This window comes from Leptodactylus fuscus, chromosome 8 (assembly GCF_031893055.1).
Source record: "Leptodactylus fuscus isolate aLepFus1 chromosome 8, aLepFus1.hap2, whole genome shotgun sequence".
Lineage (NCBI taxonomy): Eukaryota > Metazoa > Chordata > Amphibia > Anura > Leptodactylidae > Leptodactylus > Leptodactylus fuscus.
In genome coordinates this window covers 31,127,573-31,149,965 of record NC_134272.1, presented here as the reverse complement: position 1 = coordinate 31,149,965, position 22,393 = coordinate 31,127,573, and the positions used below count along the sequence as shown (strand labels likewise).

The 22,393-nt window shown below is 40.8% G+C and overlaps 1 protein-coding gene across 1 annotated transcript in view; it reads left to right on the top strand.

Moving 5' to 3' along the window:
* LOC142216451 (aldehyde oxidase-like) overlaps positions 1-22,393 on the top strand; it is a 47,746-nt gene that overhangs the window by 6,398 nt on the left and 18,955 nt on the right. The window contains exons 5-21 of the mRNA XM_075284272.1: positions 3,699-3,825; positions 6,029-6,090; positions 6,531-6,653; positions 6,826-6,906; positions 9,116-9,257; positions 11,487-11,579; positions 11,663-11,814; positions 11,898-11,991; positions 13,111-13,220; positions 15,099-15,283; positions 15,538-15,700; positions 15,787-15,861; positions 16,390-16,559; positions 17,499-17,640; positions 17,878-18,000; positions 19,808-19,904; positions 21,648-21,772. Of these exons, the coding sequence (XP_075140373.1) occupies positions 3,699-3,825; positions 6,029-6,090; positions 6,531-6,653; positions 6,826-6,906; positions 9,116-9,257; positions 11,487-11,579; positions 11,663-11,814; positions 11,898-11,991; positions 13,111-13,220; positions 15,099-15,283; positions 15,538-15,700; positions 15,787-15,861; positions 16,390-16,559; positions 17,499-17,640; positions 17,878-18,000; positions 19,808-19,904; positions 21,648-21,772 (2,064 nt within the window). The remainder of the gene's footprint in view (positions 1-3,698; positions 3,826-6,028; positions 6,091-6,530; positions 6,654-6,825; positions 6,907-9,115; positions 9,258-11,486; positions 11,580-11,662; positions 11,815-11,897; positions 11,992-13,110; positions 13,221-15,098; positions 15,284-15,537; positions 15,701-15,786; positions 15,862-16,389; positions 16,560-17,498; positions 17,641-17,877; positions 18,001-19,807; positions 19,905-21,647; positions 21,773-22,393) is intronic.

Here is a 22,393-nt window from a genome sequence, read left to right as displayed (position 1 = left end):
GCCCCATTACATTTCTGCAACAAATCTACCATATGTGAATATACCCTTAGGGCTAGTTCACACGGGGCAATTTGGCAGCGGATTTTGACAGGAAATCCGCCTCAAAAACCACTGCTCCATTGACTTCAATGGGAACCGCTCGCTTCTTTTTTCCGCTATCTTTTAGCAGAAAAAAGAAGCGAGCTGCCCTATCTTGCCGCAGATTCCGCAGCTGATTCGTCCGCAGTGCGAGGCTCCGGCCCATTCATTTGGGCCTAATCCATCGCGGAATGCCGCAACGGGATGCCAGTGCACTGCATCGGCATCCCGTCACGGCAGCTGCGATAGAATGTGTACACGCGGAACCCCGGGTGAACTAGCCTTTACAGTGTTACAAATAGTACTGACTGCAGAATGTAGCTTAAAACAGTAAAGGACTAGAGCTCTCAGCTTTGAAATATCACAGTTGACAGGTGGCAAAAACTAGATCAATAGCGATCAAATGCATCAGGGGGTCCAAAGGCAAGATCGCTGTTCCTCCTCCCCGTCCGTGTGGGTTCAGAGGGGTCACCAATCCAGAGGCCAGGCCACAGCCTGACTGCTTATGCATAGTTCTCATAGGAACTAATGTTCGATGTTATGCAATGCTAAACATATATACATAGTGCATCAGCATCCGGTCGCAGCATCCCGCTCCTGATTAGGCTTGGATGTATGGATCGAATCAGGAGGGAGTGTCGAGCCATGGACACCACGGCTGACTCAGCCCCAGAATTTGCGTGAATATAGGGTATGTTGCTTCTTTTTTTTTCTGATAGCTGAAAATAATCGCTAGCGGAAAAAAATTGTGACTGGCTCCCTTTGAAATGAATAGGGGGCATTTTTGCAGGCGAATTTGGAGGTGGATTCCATGTCAAAATCCGCCTGCAAAAAACTCTGTGTGAGCCTACCCTAAAAATCCCACCTTTATAATTTAAAAATATATAACGTAGACAAGAATGAATAAATAAACAAACATATTAGGGATACCCAAGTGCATATAAGTCCCCAGTATCCAAAATTAGCATTATTTATCCAGTGCGGAGAACACCATAAAAAAAAATATGTACTGCAATGTGCAAATTAACGTATTTTGTCCACTTTGCTTTCCCAAAAAAACAATAAAAAATGCTCAAAAAGTCATACATACCAAACATCGGTACCTATAAAAAGTATAGCTTGTCCCACAAATAAAGAGCCTTGACGTGAACAGTGCAGAAAAAAGTTATAGGAGTCAGAATACGGTGACCCCAGGAAAATCGTTCATTATCAAAAAGTGACGTTTTATTTGTAAGAGCGGTAAAACGTAATAAAAACCAATATAAATATTGTAACACCGTAATCGTAATGACCCTCCAGACAAAGCTGCCATGTCATTTTTAATGCAGAGTGAATGCCGTAGGAACAAAATTCCAAAAAATGACAAAATTGTGTGTTATTTCACATGGATCCCAAAAAATGTAAATAAAAGCTTATGAAAACATACCCAAATGTACCCCAATAATGGTGGTAAATGAAAGTACGACTATTCAGCCAAAGAATAAGCCCTCAGATAACTATGTTGACAGAGAAATAAAGAAAAGTTATGAATTTTGGAACATGGAAAGGGAAAATATAACAATAAAGTCACCGAGCATTAATGTAGTAACTATCCTGCGTCCTTAAGGGGTTAAACTACCAAAGCAAGATTTAAGAATGTCAATGAGGTTAATACCTGAACTGCACAAGATAAGTTAAAAAAACATTTGCAAAGCTTAGTGTAGATTACAGTTAAACCGGAAAAATATGTTCAAAGGTGAACCAAGAGTGAAACATTACAATAATGTACAGTAAAGGTTATAGGTTCTGTCACAATGGGCTTTTTTAAAGGGATCCTATCATTAGAATCCCTTTTTTCTAACACGTAGGAATAGTCTTAAGAAAGTGTTATACAGTGTTAGGGAACCCTGGGACGGAACACATGAGACAGTGAGCCCTAAGCTGACGCCCCCAACTGTCCCCTCCTATTGCCAGGCCCTATCCTACGTAATAGGCAGCAACCACGAAGATGTTCCCTCCATGTATATGTGAAACACAAAACGCAGCCAAGACGGACAACAACAAAGAGAGGTCAGCTAGCCAAGGGTCAGTAACAGTCGAGCGATGCAGTGCCTAATCGGAGTCCAAAGAATAGTCAGTAAGGAAAGCCAAAGGTCAAGGATAATAATGTAAGCAAAAACAGGGACAGTAAAGAGCAAGTATGTGCACGGCAATAGCAAGCACTGGTGTGAATGAGAACCAAGGCTAGATAGGGAGGAAGAACCCGCCCATGGAGTTGACAGGAAGGCAGGCTGTCAATCAAAGGGCAAGGCCAGATTAACCATTAGAGGAGCAGAGAAGGTGAAGGAGATGGATGTGGTGGAAAATCAATTACCAAGGGAAAGAATAGGGCAGTGTAGGGCAGGAAGAAACCAACGGAATAAATCACAACCGAACACATCTCCTGCGCCGCAGCATGCGGCCGGATGATGACGCCAAAGCCCGGATGGGCAAAGATGTTACAGAAAGGCTATTCTTCTCCTACCTTTAGATGTCCTCTCCGTGCCGCTGTTCAGTAGATATTCCGTTTTCTGTCTCTATGCAAATGAGTTCTCTTGCAGCACTGGAGGCAGTCCCCAGCACTTAAACAGCACTGGGGGTGTCCCCAATGCTGCGAGAGAACTCTCCAGCGCCGCCTCCATCTTCTTCAGGAACCAGCCTCTACGCGTCGTCTTCCGGCCTGGCTTTCAATCTTCTACGCATACGCAATCGGCTCTGCTAGCGGGCCTTGGGCAGAGCTAACTGCACCTGCGCGCGGCCATTTTTTTGTGGCTGCTTACTACAAGAGCTTGCTTGCTTGCCACAAAAGAATGCCTGTGCACAGGTGCAGTCGGCTCTGCCTGAGGCCCGCTTGCAGAGCCAACTGCGCATTCGTAGAAGATTGAAAGCCAGGCCGGAAGATGACACGTAGAGTCCGGTTATGAAAGAAGATGGAGGCGGTGCTGGAGAGTTCTCTCGCAGCATTTGGGACGCCCCCAGTGCTGCGAGGGAACTCATTTGAATAAAGACGGAAAATATACCGAATGGCGGCACAGAGAAGACATCTAAAGGTAGGAGAAGAATAGCCTTTCTTAAGGCTATTCCTACGTGTTAGTTAGAAAAAAAAAGGATTCTAATGATAGGATCCCTTTAAATCTGTATATTTACTTACTACTTTAACACACCTTTTGTATATTAAAGAGTTTCTCCAGCATAATTTTTTTTTGTTTTATTTGGCCAGGAGAGTCAAAAAAGAACAAAAAAACATACTCCCCTGTCCCTGATGCTCCGGTGCGTCCTAGCATGGTCCTGCTGCTTGGCTGTCTTCTTTTGTTGGCTTGTGTCCTTCACTGAGCCTGCTGATTGGCCTCAGCGGTCACATGACACGGGGACTTCCACCAGAAGACAATAACAGCGCTGCAGGACCAGGTTGCATCGGGAGATATCGGAGCACCGGGACAGATGAGTATGTTTGGTTTTGCTTTTTTTTATAACTCCCGGAATAATTTAAACTATTTTTTTTTTTTTTTTTTTTAATCCTGGACAATCCCTGTAACAAGTTTTAGTTGTAGTTTTATCATAACTTTCATTATTGTTGATAGTAACGTAAAACTTACCTGCAGGAAAGGATAGCAAAGGCTCATGGCTCTCAGTGCGGTTTCTGTACTCCTGGGATGGTGATGTCTATGTACAGTTTGCTGAGAAACCACCCACAACCCACCATGCTGCAGATAAATGAAGCCCTGGGAGGTAGGACATTTTCATGGACCTAATGTTTTCTGACTTTTCTTCCCTTTATGTAAAGGTATGTTACCCCTTGTACAGATAAATAACTAGAATGCCTGAATCACGTCTGTCCGCAGGGACTATTCAATGAAAGCAGAGAGAGAAAAAAGCTTGATCGTTGGCTAAACTCTCCTCTATCTATATCCACTGGTCATGGTTAGGTAAATGCAGTATACAAGTTAAACTGTCTATAGGCCACCATTCTTGTGATTTAAAGGAGGGGGGGGGGCAAATGTCTGTATTTTATCCTTTTATTCAGTTTATAGGCCTTTTATTTTGTTTCCTATACAGTCAGCTTACTTTGTGCTATTTAAAATATGCACCCACTCCAGTCCTTCTCACACCCTAGGAGTAACACGCAACCCTCACAGGTACTTATGTGTAAAAATACTTATACTTAGGCCCTAGTCACATCTGTGTTTGGGTTTCCATTTGGCGACCCCCCAAATGGAAACCTATATGCATTAAAAAGCGGTTACCTAAGGAACCCCGCATAGTCTATGGGGTCCGTGTGGTTTCCTTAGGTAACCGCTTTTTAATGCGTATAGGTTTCTGTTCGGGTGGTCCCTAAGTGGACTCCCAGAATGGAAACCTGAACCCTGCTTTACTTAGAACTTAGAAGTAATAACGCAATATCAAAGTTTCCCAAAATTGCAAAGAGTACACAACCACACACCCCCTTTCCCTACCTCTCTGGCACCGATCATGTGTGTCCAGTAAGTAGGGCAAGGCTCAGCAGGGTTGGAGATTAGCTAGAAAGCGATCTAAATAGTCTAAAGTTGCACTTGCTTTATCACCCAGCATCAGCGAATGTAATAAGTCTGACACATTTTAAGACTCTCTAGCTAGTCTAAGGTTTCACTATCTACAAATTAGGCAGGATTGGTAAATCTAACTTTTGGTGATCAGTTTAGTGTCATCTGGAAAAACAGCTCAGATTCTCACAATAGAGATGTTCTCGCTTAGGTAACTGCTTAGACAATCCCTGCTAGTTATGGAAAGAGAATTTATGTAATTCAGAATAAGAAATACTACTTCAGCATAACCTAGAAGTGAAATACAGAAGCGACAGGAATGCAGATCGTATTCTTGCTCTCACAAGACGTTGATATTGACACAGGAGGCTTGGTTACATATTAACAGAAAAGCAGGAGTCTCAGTTTAAGACATTTATTTACTTTGTACAGAGTAGAGTTATAGGCTGTTTCAGAATTTACAGAAGCTAAAGCAATACTCAACATTTTTTGTGTTTTTTTTAGCTACTTTATACAAAATAGTCATGGAAGTAGATTCGAAATCTGCTATTGCTGCTGCCACCTATGTCTGTACCCATCTGTATCTGCATCTGTACCCATGCCTAGCTCCTGTCTCTGCAAAACACTGCAGCGCTTCTACATCTCGTGATATTCCTTCACTCGTGATACTTGGTCCATGTGTGTGCCGGATTTACCAGCCTGGACATCATTCTGGGAGAGGGACTCCTAACATTATAGTTATCTAGTGACATACCGTCCTGTAGTGACTATAGTACGGGACACTATGTTTCTGGGAGGCAGGGACTATATATTATAGGGTATGTTTAGGTTCATGCTTGTCCTGGAGATGGGAATACCCCTTGCAGTCCTGCCATCCAGTGTTAGTGAAGACTATGTTATCTCTTTTATCGGTTATGGAAAGTTGATTTTAAATCCTCGACCTTTATGTAGGGTTTGCTTTTCATAGAACTAGATTATATAAGGGAAACATGGTGGTTCAGTGGTTAGCACTGCAGCCTTGCAGCACTGGAGTCCTCGGTTTGAATCCCACCAGGAACAACATCTGCAAGGAGTTTGTATGTTCTCCCCGTGTTTGCATGGATTTCCTCCGATTCTACAAAGACATACTGATAGGGAAAACAATGTACATTTGGATCCCTATTTGGGGCTCACATTCTTCATTAAAAAAAAAGAACTAGATTATATGATGGTGGACTGGGATCTGGCTGCCTTTACTTAAATGATAGAACACAATAACCTTACCTTCAGAAGACTGAAATGCTAGATGTTTACTTTTATAAGGGCCAGGCTCTTGTCTAGATTGCATAATTGGAGATATTCCAAAAGAAAGTTCTCAGACTGGTTTAACTTTTGTTTTCAACCTTTGGTTTACTTATTTTTTTTTTAAATAGGTAATCTGTGCCGTTGTACTGGGTATCGACCAATAGTAGATGGATGCAGAACTTTCTGTAACGTAAGTAAAGAGTCAATGGAACAAACCTTCCATAAAGGAGTGTCACCACCCACGTACAGCTTATTACATTAACCGTAGTAAAACTATCACATACACCTTGACAGAAATTGTACATTCCCCATCAAACTGGCCATTACTTTGGAATAGCCTAACTTGCCAATGTCCAAACATTCCTGGCAGTTTTGTACAATGTTTCCCAACCTGCGTTCTGTGGACCCTCCCCAGTCAAGATTCATCTGGCTTTCATTTATTGTAGATCCATTCCATTACAAACCTTATAATGCTGTTGTGTGTGATAACCTCTTAAACCATTACCCAATACAGGCTAAGAGGTTTTTTATGAGGCTAAGAGTAGTAGTAAAACTTTAGTAGATAAAGTTAAAAAATAAACGCCTTGTCTACACGCCAATTGTGTAAATTGCCATTTTTTTTTCTCTAAGAAAGAGGACTGCTGTCAGCTGAAGGAAAATGGAGCTTGTAATCTCAATGGAGACACAAGCAAGAGTAATGGAGTAAATGGAGTCAATGGCCTGAATGAAGCTCATGACCCTGTTTCCGGAGATGTAAGCCTTTCCATTATGTATATACAATATGATGTAGTTATATATAGTTTTTATTTCTTTCTTCTGGAACATTATTCATGGTTTTTTTTCTTCTTCTTATACTTGAGCAATGAATCACATCCTTGCAAAAATCTGAAAGCTATCATTTGTATTTGCTTCCTTGTTTTGCTAGGTTTGCACGGGGTTGTTTAAAGAAGACAACTTCTTGCCTCTTGATCCAACACAAGAACTGATCTTTCCACCTGAACTACTAGTAAGAAGCAGTTTTGACCTCTGTAGTTTTGCACGTTAAGATGTAAAATGTAAAATCTAGAAATGAAGGTCCTCAGCATCTGCTTAATAAGGACCTGTCACTCTCCATAATATAACAATAACGGAGCATTTTTTTCTTAGAAATCTACGATCTACTGTTGACGACTGGTTGTTACTGGTTAGGAGGTGTGTCATCACTCAATCTTACACTGTCCAATCGCTCCTTATTGTTTCGGGTCACACCCAGCTGTGTACTTATCCAGAAATATCTAGTAGACAAAACTGAGAAATGAAACAGTAGAAAGTTATAAGAAAAGATGCCTTGCAATTGTTATTTCATGACTAATGCAAGTATTTACTACAATAAACATATCAGGGAGATAACATGTCTTTATTGTATTATAGCATATTATATAATGTGGATTCTTTAATTAGGATGTCATATCTATCATGTATGCTTACAGAGTCTATTAGCTGATTTTTATTTTTTTTTTGCACGGACACAAAGTCCTGCATGTCCGACTGTGTCCGTGCAAAAAAAAAAGTTTCACGGCAGAGAGGCCTCATAGGGACGGTGGCAGTTTTCTATAAAAACCCTTTGAAATGAATGGGATTAAACTGACTGTCAGCAAGTCGTCCCCAAGCAGGTTTGCCTGGCTTTTTTACTGACTAACAAAGGGCGGACAGCGGCACTAGTGTGAACGCCCACTTAGCCCTAGTAGGTTCAGAGAAGAGACGGTCTTCTGGGAATACAAAACATACTGAAAAGTAACCATTAAAATGTAAGGGAGAGAAGTTGTCCCTGTCTCCTATACTCTATATCAGGGGTGCCCAATACATCGATCGCGATCTACCAGATTGATCGCAATGGACGTATGGGTCGATCGCGGGATGCAGCCAGGGATCCCCGGGTCTGCTTGTTCACAGTGCAGGCTGAGGGTCGACTCTCAGCCTGCGCTGTGAACAAGCACTCCGGACACTTGCAGGCCGCTCTTAGGGATGGAGGGGGCCGGGGTGCTGCTTGTTCACAGTGCAGGCTGAGAGTAATCTTTGGACACTGGCAGGCGGGGCTGCCACAGCTCCAGCCTGCCAGTGTCCAGAGATAACTGTCAGCCTGCGCTGTGAACAAGCAGACAGCGGAGATCCCTGGGTGGCCATAGAACGCCACTGTCTCCTGCTCTCACGCTCCACCCGGCCCCGCCCACATGCCCGGTCCTGCCCACAGACACGTCCCGCCCCGGCCCTGCCCACAAGATGTGGTTAGTAGATCTTTCGACTTGGTCATGTTATAAAGTAGCTCACATGCTGACAAAGTGTGAGGACCCCTGCTCTATATCTTTTGATATGTTTGTTTTATATTAGTCCGTCAGCCCAGCAAATGATTTGCATATTAATAATAATAATAATAATAATAAATTTAATATTTTGTATTTAACAGTATTTTTTTATATATTAAACGACACAGTCCGTTCTCTAGTTCTAGAAGCCTTCATAAATTATATATTATAAGTTTTTATGCAGCTAATAGCACATTATGGTTACAGCACATTTTGCTTTTCTCTCTGAGGCATGGGGCATGTACTATATAGAAAATCTTCCTGACTAATAGGTTAATGCTCCAAACTTCATGCCCCACACTTCATTAAGCCTGGTCAGTTGCCTTGAAAGAAACAAATCACCCTTTGCACATAGAAAATTGCAGATTTCTCTGCTGTTACAAACAATATGTCCTGTTCTTAAACCCTCCCTCATTGCATTATTACTGATACATGTAATTTTGCCACGAAGTTCAGGGACAGTGGACTCCAAGTCAGGTTATAATGCAGCTAAAATTATTGCTGACATAGAAAAAGAACATTCAGAGAACGATCAGAAATGCTGCTTATTGTCTATGACTAACATCCCATCAGCAATAACACAAGCAGCTAGTCAGAAGTAGATGGGCTGGGGGACTCGAACAACAGAGAGTGAGACCACTAGAACAGTGGTTAAGCGTGGACACCTGCATACTTCATAGACTTCAGTGGAATTCAACGGGTGTGCACCATTTTCATGCAGGACTTTTCTCTCCACTGATTTCTGGTGACTTGAGCTGTGGAGTCTCCATTGGAGATTCTGGTACAAATGTGAACCTGTCCTTAGATCTCATGCACACAACCATGTAAAATCTTTGACGTAATTTGACATGTATTATGTTCTCTTACTTGCAGTTAATGGACAAAGAGAACAAAAGTGATCTGAAATTCCGAGGAGAGCGCATTACCTGGTTTTCTCCAACCAGTCTCCAGGAGTTATTACGCTTAAAAGTACAATATCCAAAAGCTCCACTTGTCGTGGGGAACACTGCAGTAGGTAGGCACAAAACAAAATAGAATAGAAGGTAATGATCACAGAAAAGCACAAGCATTAGGTAGATTAGATTTCTGATATTATGAGTTTTTGATTGAATATCCTAATAGAATGATAGTTGGTTGCCAGATGCTGAGTATGTCATTAAAAAGTGACAGCCAACATGGCTTCACCTACTGCAACGCTGAGGGTGATGAGATGACGCTGAGTTGTGAGCAACGGCCTGTATGATAGTACAAGGCTATGTTAGAGTACAGTCGGGGAGGGGGGGAGGGTGCGTGCCTCACAGCCCAGCGATCATGCTAGGCCAGGGGTGGGGAACCTTGGCTCTCTAGCTGTTGCAAAACTACAACTCCCAGCATGCCTATACTTGCTCTGCTGTTCTTGGAACTCGCATTGAAGTAAATGGAGCATGTTGGGAGTTGTAGTTTCACAGCAGCTGGAGAGCCAAGGTTCCCTACCCCTGTGCTAGGTTGTAAGTCTCGCCCTTCTGACAGTGGGGAGATATCGATTCCAAAATTATGGCTCTGATATCTCCAGCACTGTCACCTTTCTAGCGGTATATAATACCGCACATTGATGAGGACATGAAAGGCCCTCTTTAAGTTGAAGGACTACAACGCCTAGCTTTACAATCTACAGTAGGAGGATTAAAGTGAATAACATGAATTGTAAATGGAAATCTATTATTTAAAATGATCTTAAAACAAATATATATTTGCAGCTGTTTTGTGCAGGATAACTGTAGGTAATAACCACTTAAATGGTGACATGCTGCACTTTCCAGAGGGCGCCGATGAGTTGGGGTAGCTTGGACTCACTGTCCTGAATAGTGGAACAGCAAATGTAGGACTGTACTGCTGTCCAAAGGGCGACCCTGCTACCATAGGGCCCGATGCAAGAGCACCGTTGACTCTTTGGTTGAAGCGGCCCTGTGTGCAGTATGTGGTTAATCTTCACTTAATATTTCTGTCCTATCTGCCAAAGTCTGTTTGTGTGAATCCTTTGATTTCGCTCCAATTGCTGGCAGTCTGCAATGTTTGCCTTTTTATTTTATTTCATCCTCTTTCCATGGCACCTGATGTTACTGATCCTGCAACATGCTTCCAGAGGTCATGATGATTCTTTACAATGTTATGTAATTACACTGAACAACATGTCACATTTTACTCCCTTCTTACCCATGGGAGAGGGAAAATACAGGGAATTGGAGGTTATGTTACAAGTAATGTTGGCAATCATAGAGGACTGGTGGGCATTACCAGTGCAAAATAATGGAAACCTAGTGGTTATGGTGCCGGCTTAGCTCCTGAGTGGACGCTAGGTTTAAAGATCTGACATCCGCCATACTATTGTAACAAATGCCTGAAAGGAGAAGCTCAATATCAAACCAACCACAGTACATTATAGGGGGACATTATGCTGAGCACCATCTAACCTTAGATAGTCCAATAGATGCACTAATTCCTGGAAAATTACATTTTTAGAAATATGCACATGAACCTCAAGTGCAATGGGGGCATACCAGATCCTCCGAGAGCTCTGCATTCAGGATTGAAAACATTGCACCCAATAGCAGAGATGTACCTTGGCTTTCCTTCACCTAGGGCAAGAGTTCAGTTCACTGCCCTTACCTTTTATCTAAATACCCTGACACTGACAAGGTGGTTTGTTTGGGTCTCCTAATCTCTCCTTTCCCTCTATGCATCCAGAACCTGGTTCACTTCATTGCCAAGCTACATGCCTGACAGGTTCTTTCTAAGGTCTTAATCCTCATGCACACAACTGTGTGCAAAGTTAATGCACATGACTGTGTATTTTCACGGTCCAGTATATGGAGCAATGAACTGGGAGCAAAATTCAGGACAGGTCCTGTTCCTGTCCGTTTTGTGCCTCAATGAATGTGGTTGCGGAGGCAATGTTGGCACACTGATCCCTGTACCATCCATGCCATTGAATCACGGCCTATCCACATGCACACAGTTTTGTGCATGTCGTTTTATTCTGTGAAAATACACAGATGACGTCCTTGTATCATCTGTTTTTATGACCTAGTGACATAGAAAAGCATAGGAAAACCTGACCAAGCATGGACAGCACACGACTTGCAAATAAGCAGGGTGAAGTGCTGTCTAAACCTATTAGATGCTGTGTTATCAGTGCCACACTGATGTGTATATGTGTGACTGAGATTACATTTATACATAATACTATTTCTTTATTGATACTTAGGACCAGAAATGAAATTTCGAGGAGTATTTCACCCAGTCATTATTTTCCCTGCACGAATTGTGGAGCTCCACCTTGTGACTGAGAATGACACAGGTAAGGCCTTTCGCTGTGTAAGCCTTCAGGTATAAATGTCCTTTCCATGTGTCTTTGTAAATCATCTGCTTTGTGTATTGGAGGAATAACGGTGGGAGCAGCCTGCAGTCTGACCATACTGAAAGACACACTAAATGATGCTGTTTCCCGCCTGCCGGAGGAGAAGACCAAGCTTTACCGTACTCTATTACAGCAGCTCGAAACCCTGGGAGGTGCCCAGATTAGGAACACGGCTGTAAGTGGCTGCAAAGTCATCTAAGGAATAAAATATAATACAGTAGAGTCATTGATCAAACAAATATCTACTATTTCTTCCAGTCTATAGGAGGAAACATCATTACCCGGGCTACAACATCAGATCTAAACCCAGTTCTGGCTGCCGGAGGCTGCACACTAAACCTGGCCTCCAAAGGTATTTCAATACGTGAAATTCTCTTATTTTATTACTTTCATTCTTTTGCTGTAAAGCTCATCATTAGGGTTGAGACGATCTTGAGATTTTAGGATTGTTTTTAAAATCCGATTTTCGATCATTTTCCAGCCGATCCCGATCACGTTCGTGAAATTTGCTCGGTCACCAATCGGGATCTGATCTTTTCCGATCGCGATCGCTCAACCCTAATGGTCATACATGTGAGATATTAATCCACAGATCATTGGCAGATACAGTTTTCCCTAGTAGCATCTGCTTTTAATCTAATGTGTATGACCACCACAGATATCAGATTTTTAGCAGATTTCCCCAAATTTAACTGGATCTGACAAAGGTTTATAAGAAAATATCTTATGTGTATGGCCAGATTTATTAAACACTCCTTCCTGATGTATTGAGGTGTCTGTATTAATAACGTGCTTTATTCTTCATTAAATAACAATATCTCCTTGAAATATATTGAATGAATTGACAACTTGCCATAAACCTTTTCATTGTCAGCAGGGTGTGTCCTTACAGAATATGATTGGTGGCTGTATAGACACTCTCTTAGGCCTCATTCACATCTGCTTGGTAATCCGTTTGGGGAGCCCGCATGGGGCCCCCATCGAACGGAATACCAAATGCATTGGCAAGCGGTGTGCAATGAAAGCACACAGACCCCATAGACTATAATGGGGTCCGTGTGCTCTCCGCGCTGCATGTACGGAACATGCAGACAGAAAAGTAGATCGTGATCTACTTTCATGTCCACATGTCAATGTGTAAAGAACATGGACCCCATTATAGTCTATGGGGTCTGTGTGCTTTCACTGTAAGGGTCATCACTCTTAAGGGAAATTATAATGCCCTTTTCTCAGTTTATCCTCATATTTTAAGATGTTTTTAGAATCTTTTATGAAGAATACTAGTATTTACTAAAACAGCAATGTCAAGAAAGCTAAAGTGGTGTAAAATACCATCTAAATGTTTGCTAATGCTTGAGGAATAATATTTTCTAAAGCTACCTGTATCAATGAACTACTTAACATATACCAGACTTTTGACGTGTATTTAATTTACTTTTCCTAATGTACAAACCACCTTTTTCTCCAACAGATGGTACCCGACAAGTTCTTTTAGATGAGTCCTTTTTTGAAACGTCAGGAACCGCTTTCCCTAAACTTGAAGAAATTCTGGTGTCTGTGCATATACCATATTCTCATAAGGTATGCTTTATTTTTAGTTTGTTTTGTTTTTTTAACTTCTTTAAAATTATGCTTTAGAAATGTGACTTCATTACATAGAATATGCATATCATCACATAGAATGAAATATCAATTGTTGGCGAAAGGCAAAGGAGGAAAAATTTGGTAGATTTCCCAAAATCCCACAGTGTGCAAACCAAGCAAAGACTATATAACTTTCTCTGTATATTTACTGTATATGAAATTTTACACATGTATTGGAAATGTAGAAGTGAAAGATAACAATTTTTAAGTAAAGTAAATTTTAACAAAATTTCGAAGTATAAGTATCAAATTTAACTATTTTGCACCCAATCGAGTTATTTTACATTGTGTACAATAACTCCTAAAGCTATATTCACATCTGTGTTGGAGTCTACGTCACAGTTTGTCTAACACCGCTGGTTGAAAATGTCTTGCAAGTCCAAATTTTACAAAAACCAAAAAACGTACCCTACCAAATACCAAACAAAGTCCCACTATGGAATAGACCTAACAAACAAAAGAAACATGTCTCATGTTTCCTTTGGTTGTTAAGTCCAATTTTTTTGTGTGGCAGTTTCAGAACAGATACCCGATGGAATCCATTAACTATTGGGCTCCTTATGTGGCCACTGTTGTAGTAGTAAGCCTATCCTTTGTTCTAGTTCTACAATGGACCAATGGAGCGTAAACTCCATGTGAAGGCTCCCTAATGTAGTATTCCGTTCTTTTTTTTGTTAACACCTCCCCTGTATGTGGACAATTGTTATCTCAAATCAAATCAAACCCTTTAAGAATTGATACAGAAGACATAACACAAGTTATTAAATTGTGATATATGGCACAATGTCTAGCCTTCTTTAGGTGATGAGAGATAATATGCATCTTATATAAATGGATTTATATCACTTTATCTGGAACAGAGGCTTTTAGGCAATGTAAAGGTTACAGAACTACAGCCATGGGGGCCACACGGTGGCTCAGTGGTTAGCACTGCAGCCTTGCAGCGCTAGAGTCCTGGTGTTCAAATCCCGCCAAGGGCAAAAAACCATCTGCAAGGAGTTTGTATGTTCTCCCCGTGTTTGCATGGATTTCCATCCCATATTCCAAAAAGACATACTGATAGGGAAAAATGTACATTGTGATCTCTATGTGGGGCTCACAATCTACATTAAAAAAGAAAAAAGAAAAAAAAAAAAAGAACTACAGCCATTAATGGTAAACATTAGAGATGAGCGAGTAGTGAAATATTTGAGATTCGATATTCGTTTCGAGTAGAGCCTCAAAAAATGCTCATTTAATAGGAAACCACTATTCGACTAAAGGAGAGAGTCACCAAATCCACGAGTAGCAGGAGGAGAGTGTTTAGGAGGAGCGCTGTGCAGTTAAAGTGCACAGACCCCATTGTAGTCTAGTGCTTGCAGTTGCGCTGATAAAAAGTAAGCTCTCTCGTAACTGCAAGCTGCCAACTCTCTCACTAGGAAAGACGAGCCTGCAGTAGATCAACGCTGGTTCTGCAGCAGTCTCGTCCTTGCTAGTCGGGAGAGCTGGCAGTTTGCTGTTACGAGGGAGCTGACTTTTTTCTCATAGGAATGCATTGACCAGCGTTGATTGGCCAGTGTACAGCATTCGGCCAATTAATGCTGGTTCTGCCGGAGGCTCGTCTGTGAGGAGGTGAAGACTGCTGTGGTCAGATCTTAGACTGTATAGCATTCGGCCAATCAACGCTGGTTCTGAATTGAATATTTACTGCGAGTAGTATTTGATCGAGTACGAATATTTCAAATACCGTAGTATTCAATTGAATACCTTCTCGATCGAATACTACTTGATCATCTCTAGTAAACATCAATCTTTATATCCATCTATCTTGTGTAGGGGGATCATGTGTTGGCCATTAGACAAGCCCAACGCCGAGAAAATGCTTTGCCCATTGTCATTGCTGGAATGAAGGTTCAGTTTGAAGAAAACACAGACATTATTAAAAACCTTTGTATATTCTATGGAGGACTTGGAGCAACAACTGTGAGTGCAAAGAAAACCAGTCAACAGCTGGTTGGAAAGTAAGTACTTGTAAAAGTGTCACGTCTGTGAAATAAAATTCTGGCTAATATTTTGTAGCAAATCATGTGTACTGGTCAAAGGAACACGACATATCTGTGAATAATAAATAGGTCATTACCAACCTACTATACTGTATCAATCCTAATACAAAATGAGGTAGAATGGCTTAATAAATCTACTCATATTGAGCTCTTGTATTGATCCAATATGTATGTCATTTAATAGAATATTAGTTCATGTTTTCATTCTTCAGGCACTGGAATGAGGACATGTTGAGTGAAGCGTGTAAGCTGATATTGGATGAGATTCATCTTAGTCCGTCTGCTCCTGGTGGGATGGTGGAATATAAGAGGACGCTGACCATAAGCTTCTTTTTCAAATTGTACCTGGAGGTGCTGCAGGCACTGAACCAGTTGGTATGGCCTCGCTTAGTTTTTCTACCATATCTGCTTTCCTGGTAAACTTCTGTACTAACTTTTACTGAATTCATCATCTTTTACAGAATCCTAATAATCGAGACATTAGTGCTTTAAAGAAGTTTGATTTGTCACCTTCTAAACACATTCAGACTTACCAGGTAAGAATATGTAGGTTGGTTCATACTTGGATTTCCGAAGTGTAAGTAAAACCTGGATTAGCCAGTAAGCTTCTTATTATATGTTCTATGCAGTATCAAGTTATGTTCTTATTGTAGATGGCTTAAGCATATCATTTTGTCATATATTAGTTTTCTGGCCAGATGCCAGTGGCATTGTCTGCTTTGTATTGAAGCAAAGAATTCCTAATTAATCTGCTTATTTTCAATTCATGGTCATTGACCAACTCTCAGTTACTAAGAGTAGCTTAACCCACCTTGACTAAACCAGCCAATGACAGCTAGAAGCTGGATTAGATCATGTAGTTTAAGTCACTGTTGGTCTTTGAACTAAAAAAAGTGACAGGACAGTCAGGAATTTTCCCTTTTATACCAGACTTATTTGGTCTGAATCGAACATGATGATGGATTCAAGCAAACTAAGTCTGAAACTAATTTTAGTAATTTGCTCATCTTCCATGCTAATATTATGGAATTTCTAAATTCATAAATCTCTTTGAATTTTACTAGAATGTACCAGAAGACCAACCCGAACGTGACCCTGTTGGAAGACCTATTATGCATAGGTCTGGGATCAAACAGGCGACTGGCGAAGCCATATACACAGATGACATGCCCCCTGTGGATGGGGAACTGTATGTGAGCTTTGTCACCAGCTCCAGATCTCATGCAAAGATTGTGTAAGTTGGAAAGTCCATAAATGTAGTGTTGTATGTATTTAGTTATGCCTTGCTTTATATATACACAGCCACATTTTCAGTGTGACAGGACCACACCATAAAATTGAAAGCTGTTAGAGGCAATACGGTGGCTCAGTGGTTAGCACTGCAGCCTTGCAGCACTAGAGTCCTGGGTTCGAATCCCGCCAGGATCAACATCTGCAAGGAGTTTGTATGTTCTCCCCGTGTTTGTGTGGATTTCTTCCCATTCTACAAAAGACAAACTGATAGGAAAAAAAATGTAGATTGTGATCCCTATATGGGCCTCACAATCTACATAAAAAAATTGAAAGCTGTTAATGAGTATGACCTAGAAGGATAATAAAGAGAAGTAAATCACTCTTTCCATTTTCCGCAGATGTTGCTTTAATATTTATGGAGATGTGTTAGTAGAGATTGAACACAATAAAATGGAATAAATAATCTAATGAATATGCACCATTATTCTGCCCTTTATTTGTGGCAAAAACTGGTGTACAGCCTCATTTTCTAGTGTTTTAGACACTTTCTAACAGTTTGTGCATCTTGTATGGCATGATGGGGTTTGTTGAAGATTGTCTAATATGCTAAACAGTAGGACAGACATTTCGCCACAATTTTGGAAGTTGCGCCACAATTTGTTTCCCTGGACAACCCTTTGAAACAATATCTAATGTTAGAATTAAGATTCTGTCAGATCCCTTCTCTTTTACTACCTTGTAACAAAACCTATGCATGTATATGACAGAGGCAGAAGAAATCAGTGTCATCTGAAAGCTATCTGAAATGTATGGTCAGCTTTACGGCTATTCAACTTGGCAAATATGAATAGTTCAGATCACCTAAGGTAGATGTTAAAGTTCACTGTCTCCAGTTGTTCCAAAACCTGCGGCTGACCTTGCTGTTTCTTTGATCTTACAGGTCTATGGACTTTTCAGAGGCTCTTGCCCAACCCGGGGTATTTGATATTATAACCGCAGATGATTTTCCTGGCACCAATGAATGCACGCTCGATGACGGAACAGTTCACCTATTGGCATGTGGAAAGGTCAAATTAAATACGGTAAAGCCTTAGCGTGACTACTAGATGTATTCTTTTAGTGAAATGGATTGACAAGATCTTAAATAGGTAGTAGATACTCTAGTTCTCTACCAACAACTGATCTATCTGAAGATAAATTAAAGGATTATTTCACATCACTTTACATAAACTATGTTTTCAAAGTATTATTTCTCAGGTCTTTTAATATTACAAATAAATGGAGTTCCTCACATTTATCCTATTTTTTCTACCTTGCAGGTACATTGTGTGGGTCAGCTGATCTGTGCAGTATTGGCTAACACACCCGCTCAAGCAAAGAAAGCAGCTGCCAAAGTTAATATTGTCTATGAGAATTTGGAACCGGTCATTCTGACAATTGAGGTATGTTATATAATCTTTCAGGACTTCACATAGGATACTATAGATTAGAGGATCTACTTACCACTCTAAACAATGGTAGCATCCTCTGAACACTCTGAAATGTTGGCATTTACTATACTATAGGCCAGTGATGGTGAACCTTTTGGAGACCGAGTGCCCTAACTACAACCCAAAACTCATTAATCTATCACAAAGTGCCAACACAGCAATTTAACCTTAATACTTTGCGGATCCACAATTGCAGACAATTACGGGCCCACATATTATGGTCGTGTGAATGGGGACTCTTACCAAGCTTTCAATTATATAAACAATTTTGTTCTGCATTTGGTATAATTTTGAACAATTAATGTGCACTATTTACATTGCACAAATCTGTTTTATCGTGACCGTGCAGTGCTATTATGATCTGTACTAATATTACATATCTTCTATAAAACAGATACTATGTGATATAAATAGTGAAGGGCCTCCATACAGTCCAATCTGCTTCACAGTGGCCCTCACACTTATAATCTGCTCCATAGTGGCCCCCACACAGTATAATCTGCTCTACAGTGGCCCCCACACAGTATAATCTGCTCCATAGTGGTCCTCACACAGTATAATCTGCTCTACAGTGGCCCCCACACAGTATAATCAGTACCACAGATGGGTGCCCACAAACAGGGCTCTAAGAGCCACCTCTGGCGTCCGTGCTATAGGTTCGCCATCACTTCTATAGGCTATAGATTTGCAGGTTAGAGGAGGGGGCAATTATTTATATTAAAGAGTATATTACAATTTATAACCTGATATCAACAATTTTGCCAGCTATTCCACAAATATTGCAAAGATCCCACATGTTAATATTCTACATTATCACCAATTTCATTTGGGCTTTATATAATGTGGAAATTGTATTTAGGTGTAAAACAGATTTTCATTAAATTGTCAAACAAAAAACATCACAACAATGCAAAACAAAATCAGGTCAAAAGCAAGTCCAGATACTCGTGTGAGACAACAAAGAAAATTGTATTTAGATGTAGCAATAACGCATTTAATATAGCCTTACAATTAAAGGGAGTCTATCATCTCCCCCATGCTGGTCTCAACTGTCAACTCTGTATTACAGAGCCTATTAGAGCGATAGATAATATACCTTTGTTATGTATGTTACTGTTGAAGATTTGGAGAAAAACAACTTTGAATTCTTATACAAATATGGCAGTTGGTGCCCTGGGGGCGGGTCCTTAGATTCTAGTAACGCTGCTCTTGCCAATCAAACCCTTACCACTTTCTACTTGCCACCCCTTGCAGTGGGAGTTGATCTTCCTACTATTATGACATTACCCGCAGTGCTACCAGACCAAGGTCCACCCCCATTGCACCAACTGCCTCATTTGCATAAGACTTCAAATCTATAAAGCTGTCACCAAAAAAGACCAAGGATTACTTCCCTTATGACTTTGGAATTTGAGTAGTAGCTCTTCAGACTTAAGATAAGTGGCCATTCACTCTTCACCTACCTCCCAAAGAATTAAAAAAAAAAAAAGATCTGCCTACTGACTAGAAGAGCACTGGGGCAGAGGCTGGGATGGAAAATACTACTATTATTCTGACACTAGGCAGATATTTATATGAGGCCAATGTAAGCAATTCATGACAGTTACAGATCTTAGTAAGTATATGGAGTGGAGCGTCCTCAGATCATCTCTCTTATATAGAAGAAGGCGGCAGCTAGATATGTGGTGCTTGTTAGTATAACATTAGCAATGCATGTTTCCTTAAGCAGTGGTACAGTGTCCTTGGTTTTATGTTCCAGGAAGCCATTAACAACAATTCATTCTACCAACCACAAAGGCAACTGGAAGTGGGAAATGTGGAAGAAGCCTTTCAGACAGCGGATCAGGTGCATGAAGGTAAAGTACACATGGTTACTAATATAGCTGCCATAATATGTAAGAGACTCCTTCATAAATAAGAATATATTAGAGAATTGTACAATTACTGATGTCTTAAAAAGGACCTTTCACGTCGTCATAGATGTTCGGTACTATATACCGCTAGAAAGCTGACAGTGCACTGAATCCAGCTCACTGTTGGCTTTCCTGGCATGCGCCCGGTGCTGGAGTCAGTGGACCACTATACCACGGATGGAGCTTTCTGTTTCTGGCACATATTGTTTAAAGGACAGGCGCCGGAAGCAGTCTATACAGTTGATCATTCTGGGGGCCAGGTGAGAATAGGTTATTAAAAAAATGCTCAGACAACCGCTCTTAACACCTTAGGAAGCTGGAAAATTGCAAAGAAAAATATAAAACATCATAAAGCATGTTAGATATCAATACAACAGTTAACTACTAGCAGTGGCTCTTTTTTGGGGAGCATTGCATAGACATTTGACTATTTTTTTTTCTGTTCTATATATACATCTTCTTGTATATAAATAACTAATTTTAATGTCTCCCGGGGGAGAGCCAGAGAGCCCGTCCGCTAAAACAGCGGTTAATTGCGGATCCCAGATTTGCCTCGGGTTTCTGCAATTTTTATACTGAACCTGGCAGAGAGAAAAGCTTATTTCACCACCATATTCTGAAGTGTTTTACAGATATTGTCATCACTTGCTTTCTAAGTAGGGCTTACAATCTAAACTTGAGTACCCAAAGGAATTCCTCACAAACTCAGGAGAACATAGAAACTCCATGTAGAGCCGAGAATTTCAGCACTGCAAGGCAACAGTGCTAACCACTGAGCCACCATGTTTCCAGGCCATTACTTTATGCCTGGCCTCACGGATGGTCCAGACACCATTCGTGAGGCCTTCTGAAGACACCATCCATCAGGACTTACTACAGCACTATACCACAATCCAATTTTACCACATGGCCATGTTTAAGATACATTTTGAGGCAATACTTTGCTTCATCTACAGCCAACTCCAGTTTTGAATATTTGTATAAATTAAGACCCCTATTAGACCATATCAGGGTGCAGTTTTCTTAATTATGTCCCTGGTACATTTTAAAGGGGATACCTATTAAAAAGCAGCCCCAGATGGGTGACTCTAAAAGGTGCTCTGACTGCATGGGGGCCTGTAAAGAGGTCAGTTACTGCATGGGGGCCAATAAAGGGGCGCATACTATATGGGGGCCAGTAACAGGGGTAAAATACCATGTGAGGATCATACCCTTATCACGTTAAGTCATGAGGAGACTGTGATGGAGATATTAGTCATACCCAGGAGTTGTGACTAACAAGGGAGCAACATGATTCGTCTGAAGCTGTTCCCGCCCCCATGACTACTTAGGTTAATTCCGTATGACTTTTTATGCTTTCAATATTATAACTTCACTTTGCAACAGAAAGATTACAGAGAAACAGCAACGGAAAGGAAATTTCTTCATCCCTTGGGACCCCCTTTATGAGCCAGAACTGAGAGAAACTAAGAAAGCCAAACCCTTTCATCTATTCCATGGTCGACCATTCATTAAATAATGTAATACTAAATTTTCCAATGTAATACTACTTGCTTGGCCAGCTACAGCTTTCCTGAAATTAGGCTCATGGCTTCAGCTGGTTGCTCATATTTTATTTAAAAAAACGGTTGTCTTGATGAGACCACCCTTTAATGGTTTTCTTTCCCTTGTTTGTGACTATTACAGGTGAAGTCTCTCTAGGGGGCCAGGAACATTTCTACATGGAGACCCAGAGTATCCGAGCTGTCCCTAAAGGAGAAGATGGAGAAATGGATATGTATTTGGCTACCCAAGATCCAACTCATACACAGGTAAAGCAACATTAGGGACTGTGTCAGCAGAAAATTACCAAGTTTTATGTTTTATATTATGCTATTTTTTTAGGAATTTTTTTTATTTTCTTTTTAAAAAGTACTAAAGACTACTGACAATGGATGATGTCACAGTGTATCTACCTCTCCACCCCCCTACACAGAATGTTTGTAGAAATCTCTCCCACGATGTAACGCGGCGCTGATTCTTGCACGATAACTTGCGTAATAATCAGCGCTGCAAAACAGAATGCCTTTGACTTCAATGGGTTATGTATAATGCACGTAACACAAATTGAAACCAAGGGTTTAAAAAGCCTCCTATTGTTTTCAATGTGTCACGCGCATTAAACAGAACCCATTGAAGTCAATGGGATTCTGTTTTGCAGCGCTGATTCTTATGCGAGTTATCGTGTGAATGCCTCCATAGACTACAATGTGTTGGCTCCAGTCTATTTCTGCCTATGGCCATGAGACTGCTGCAAAGCATATCACTAAATGCTGTTAACAAAGCAGAGGAGATGCTTAAACAAGATGGCAACCCCCATAATCCTGTGCAGAAAAGAGAATTTAAAAAATCTACAATCCGAAGATAAAAAAAACAATTAGAAACAAGTGATT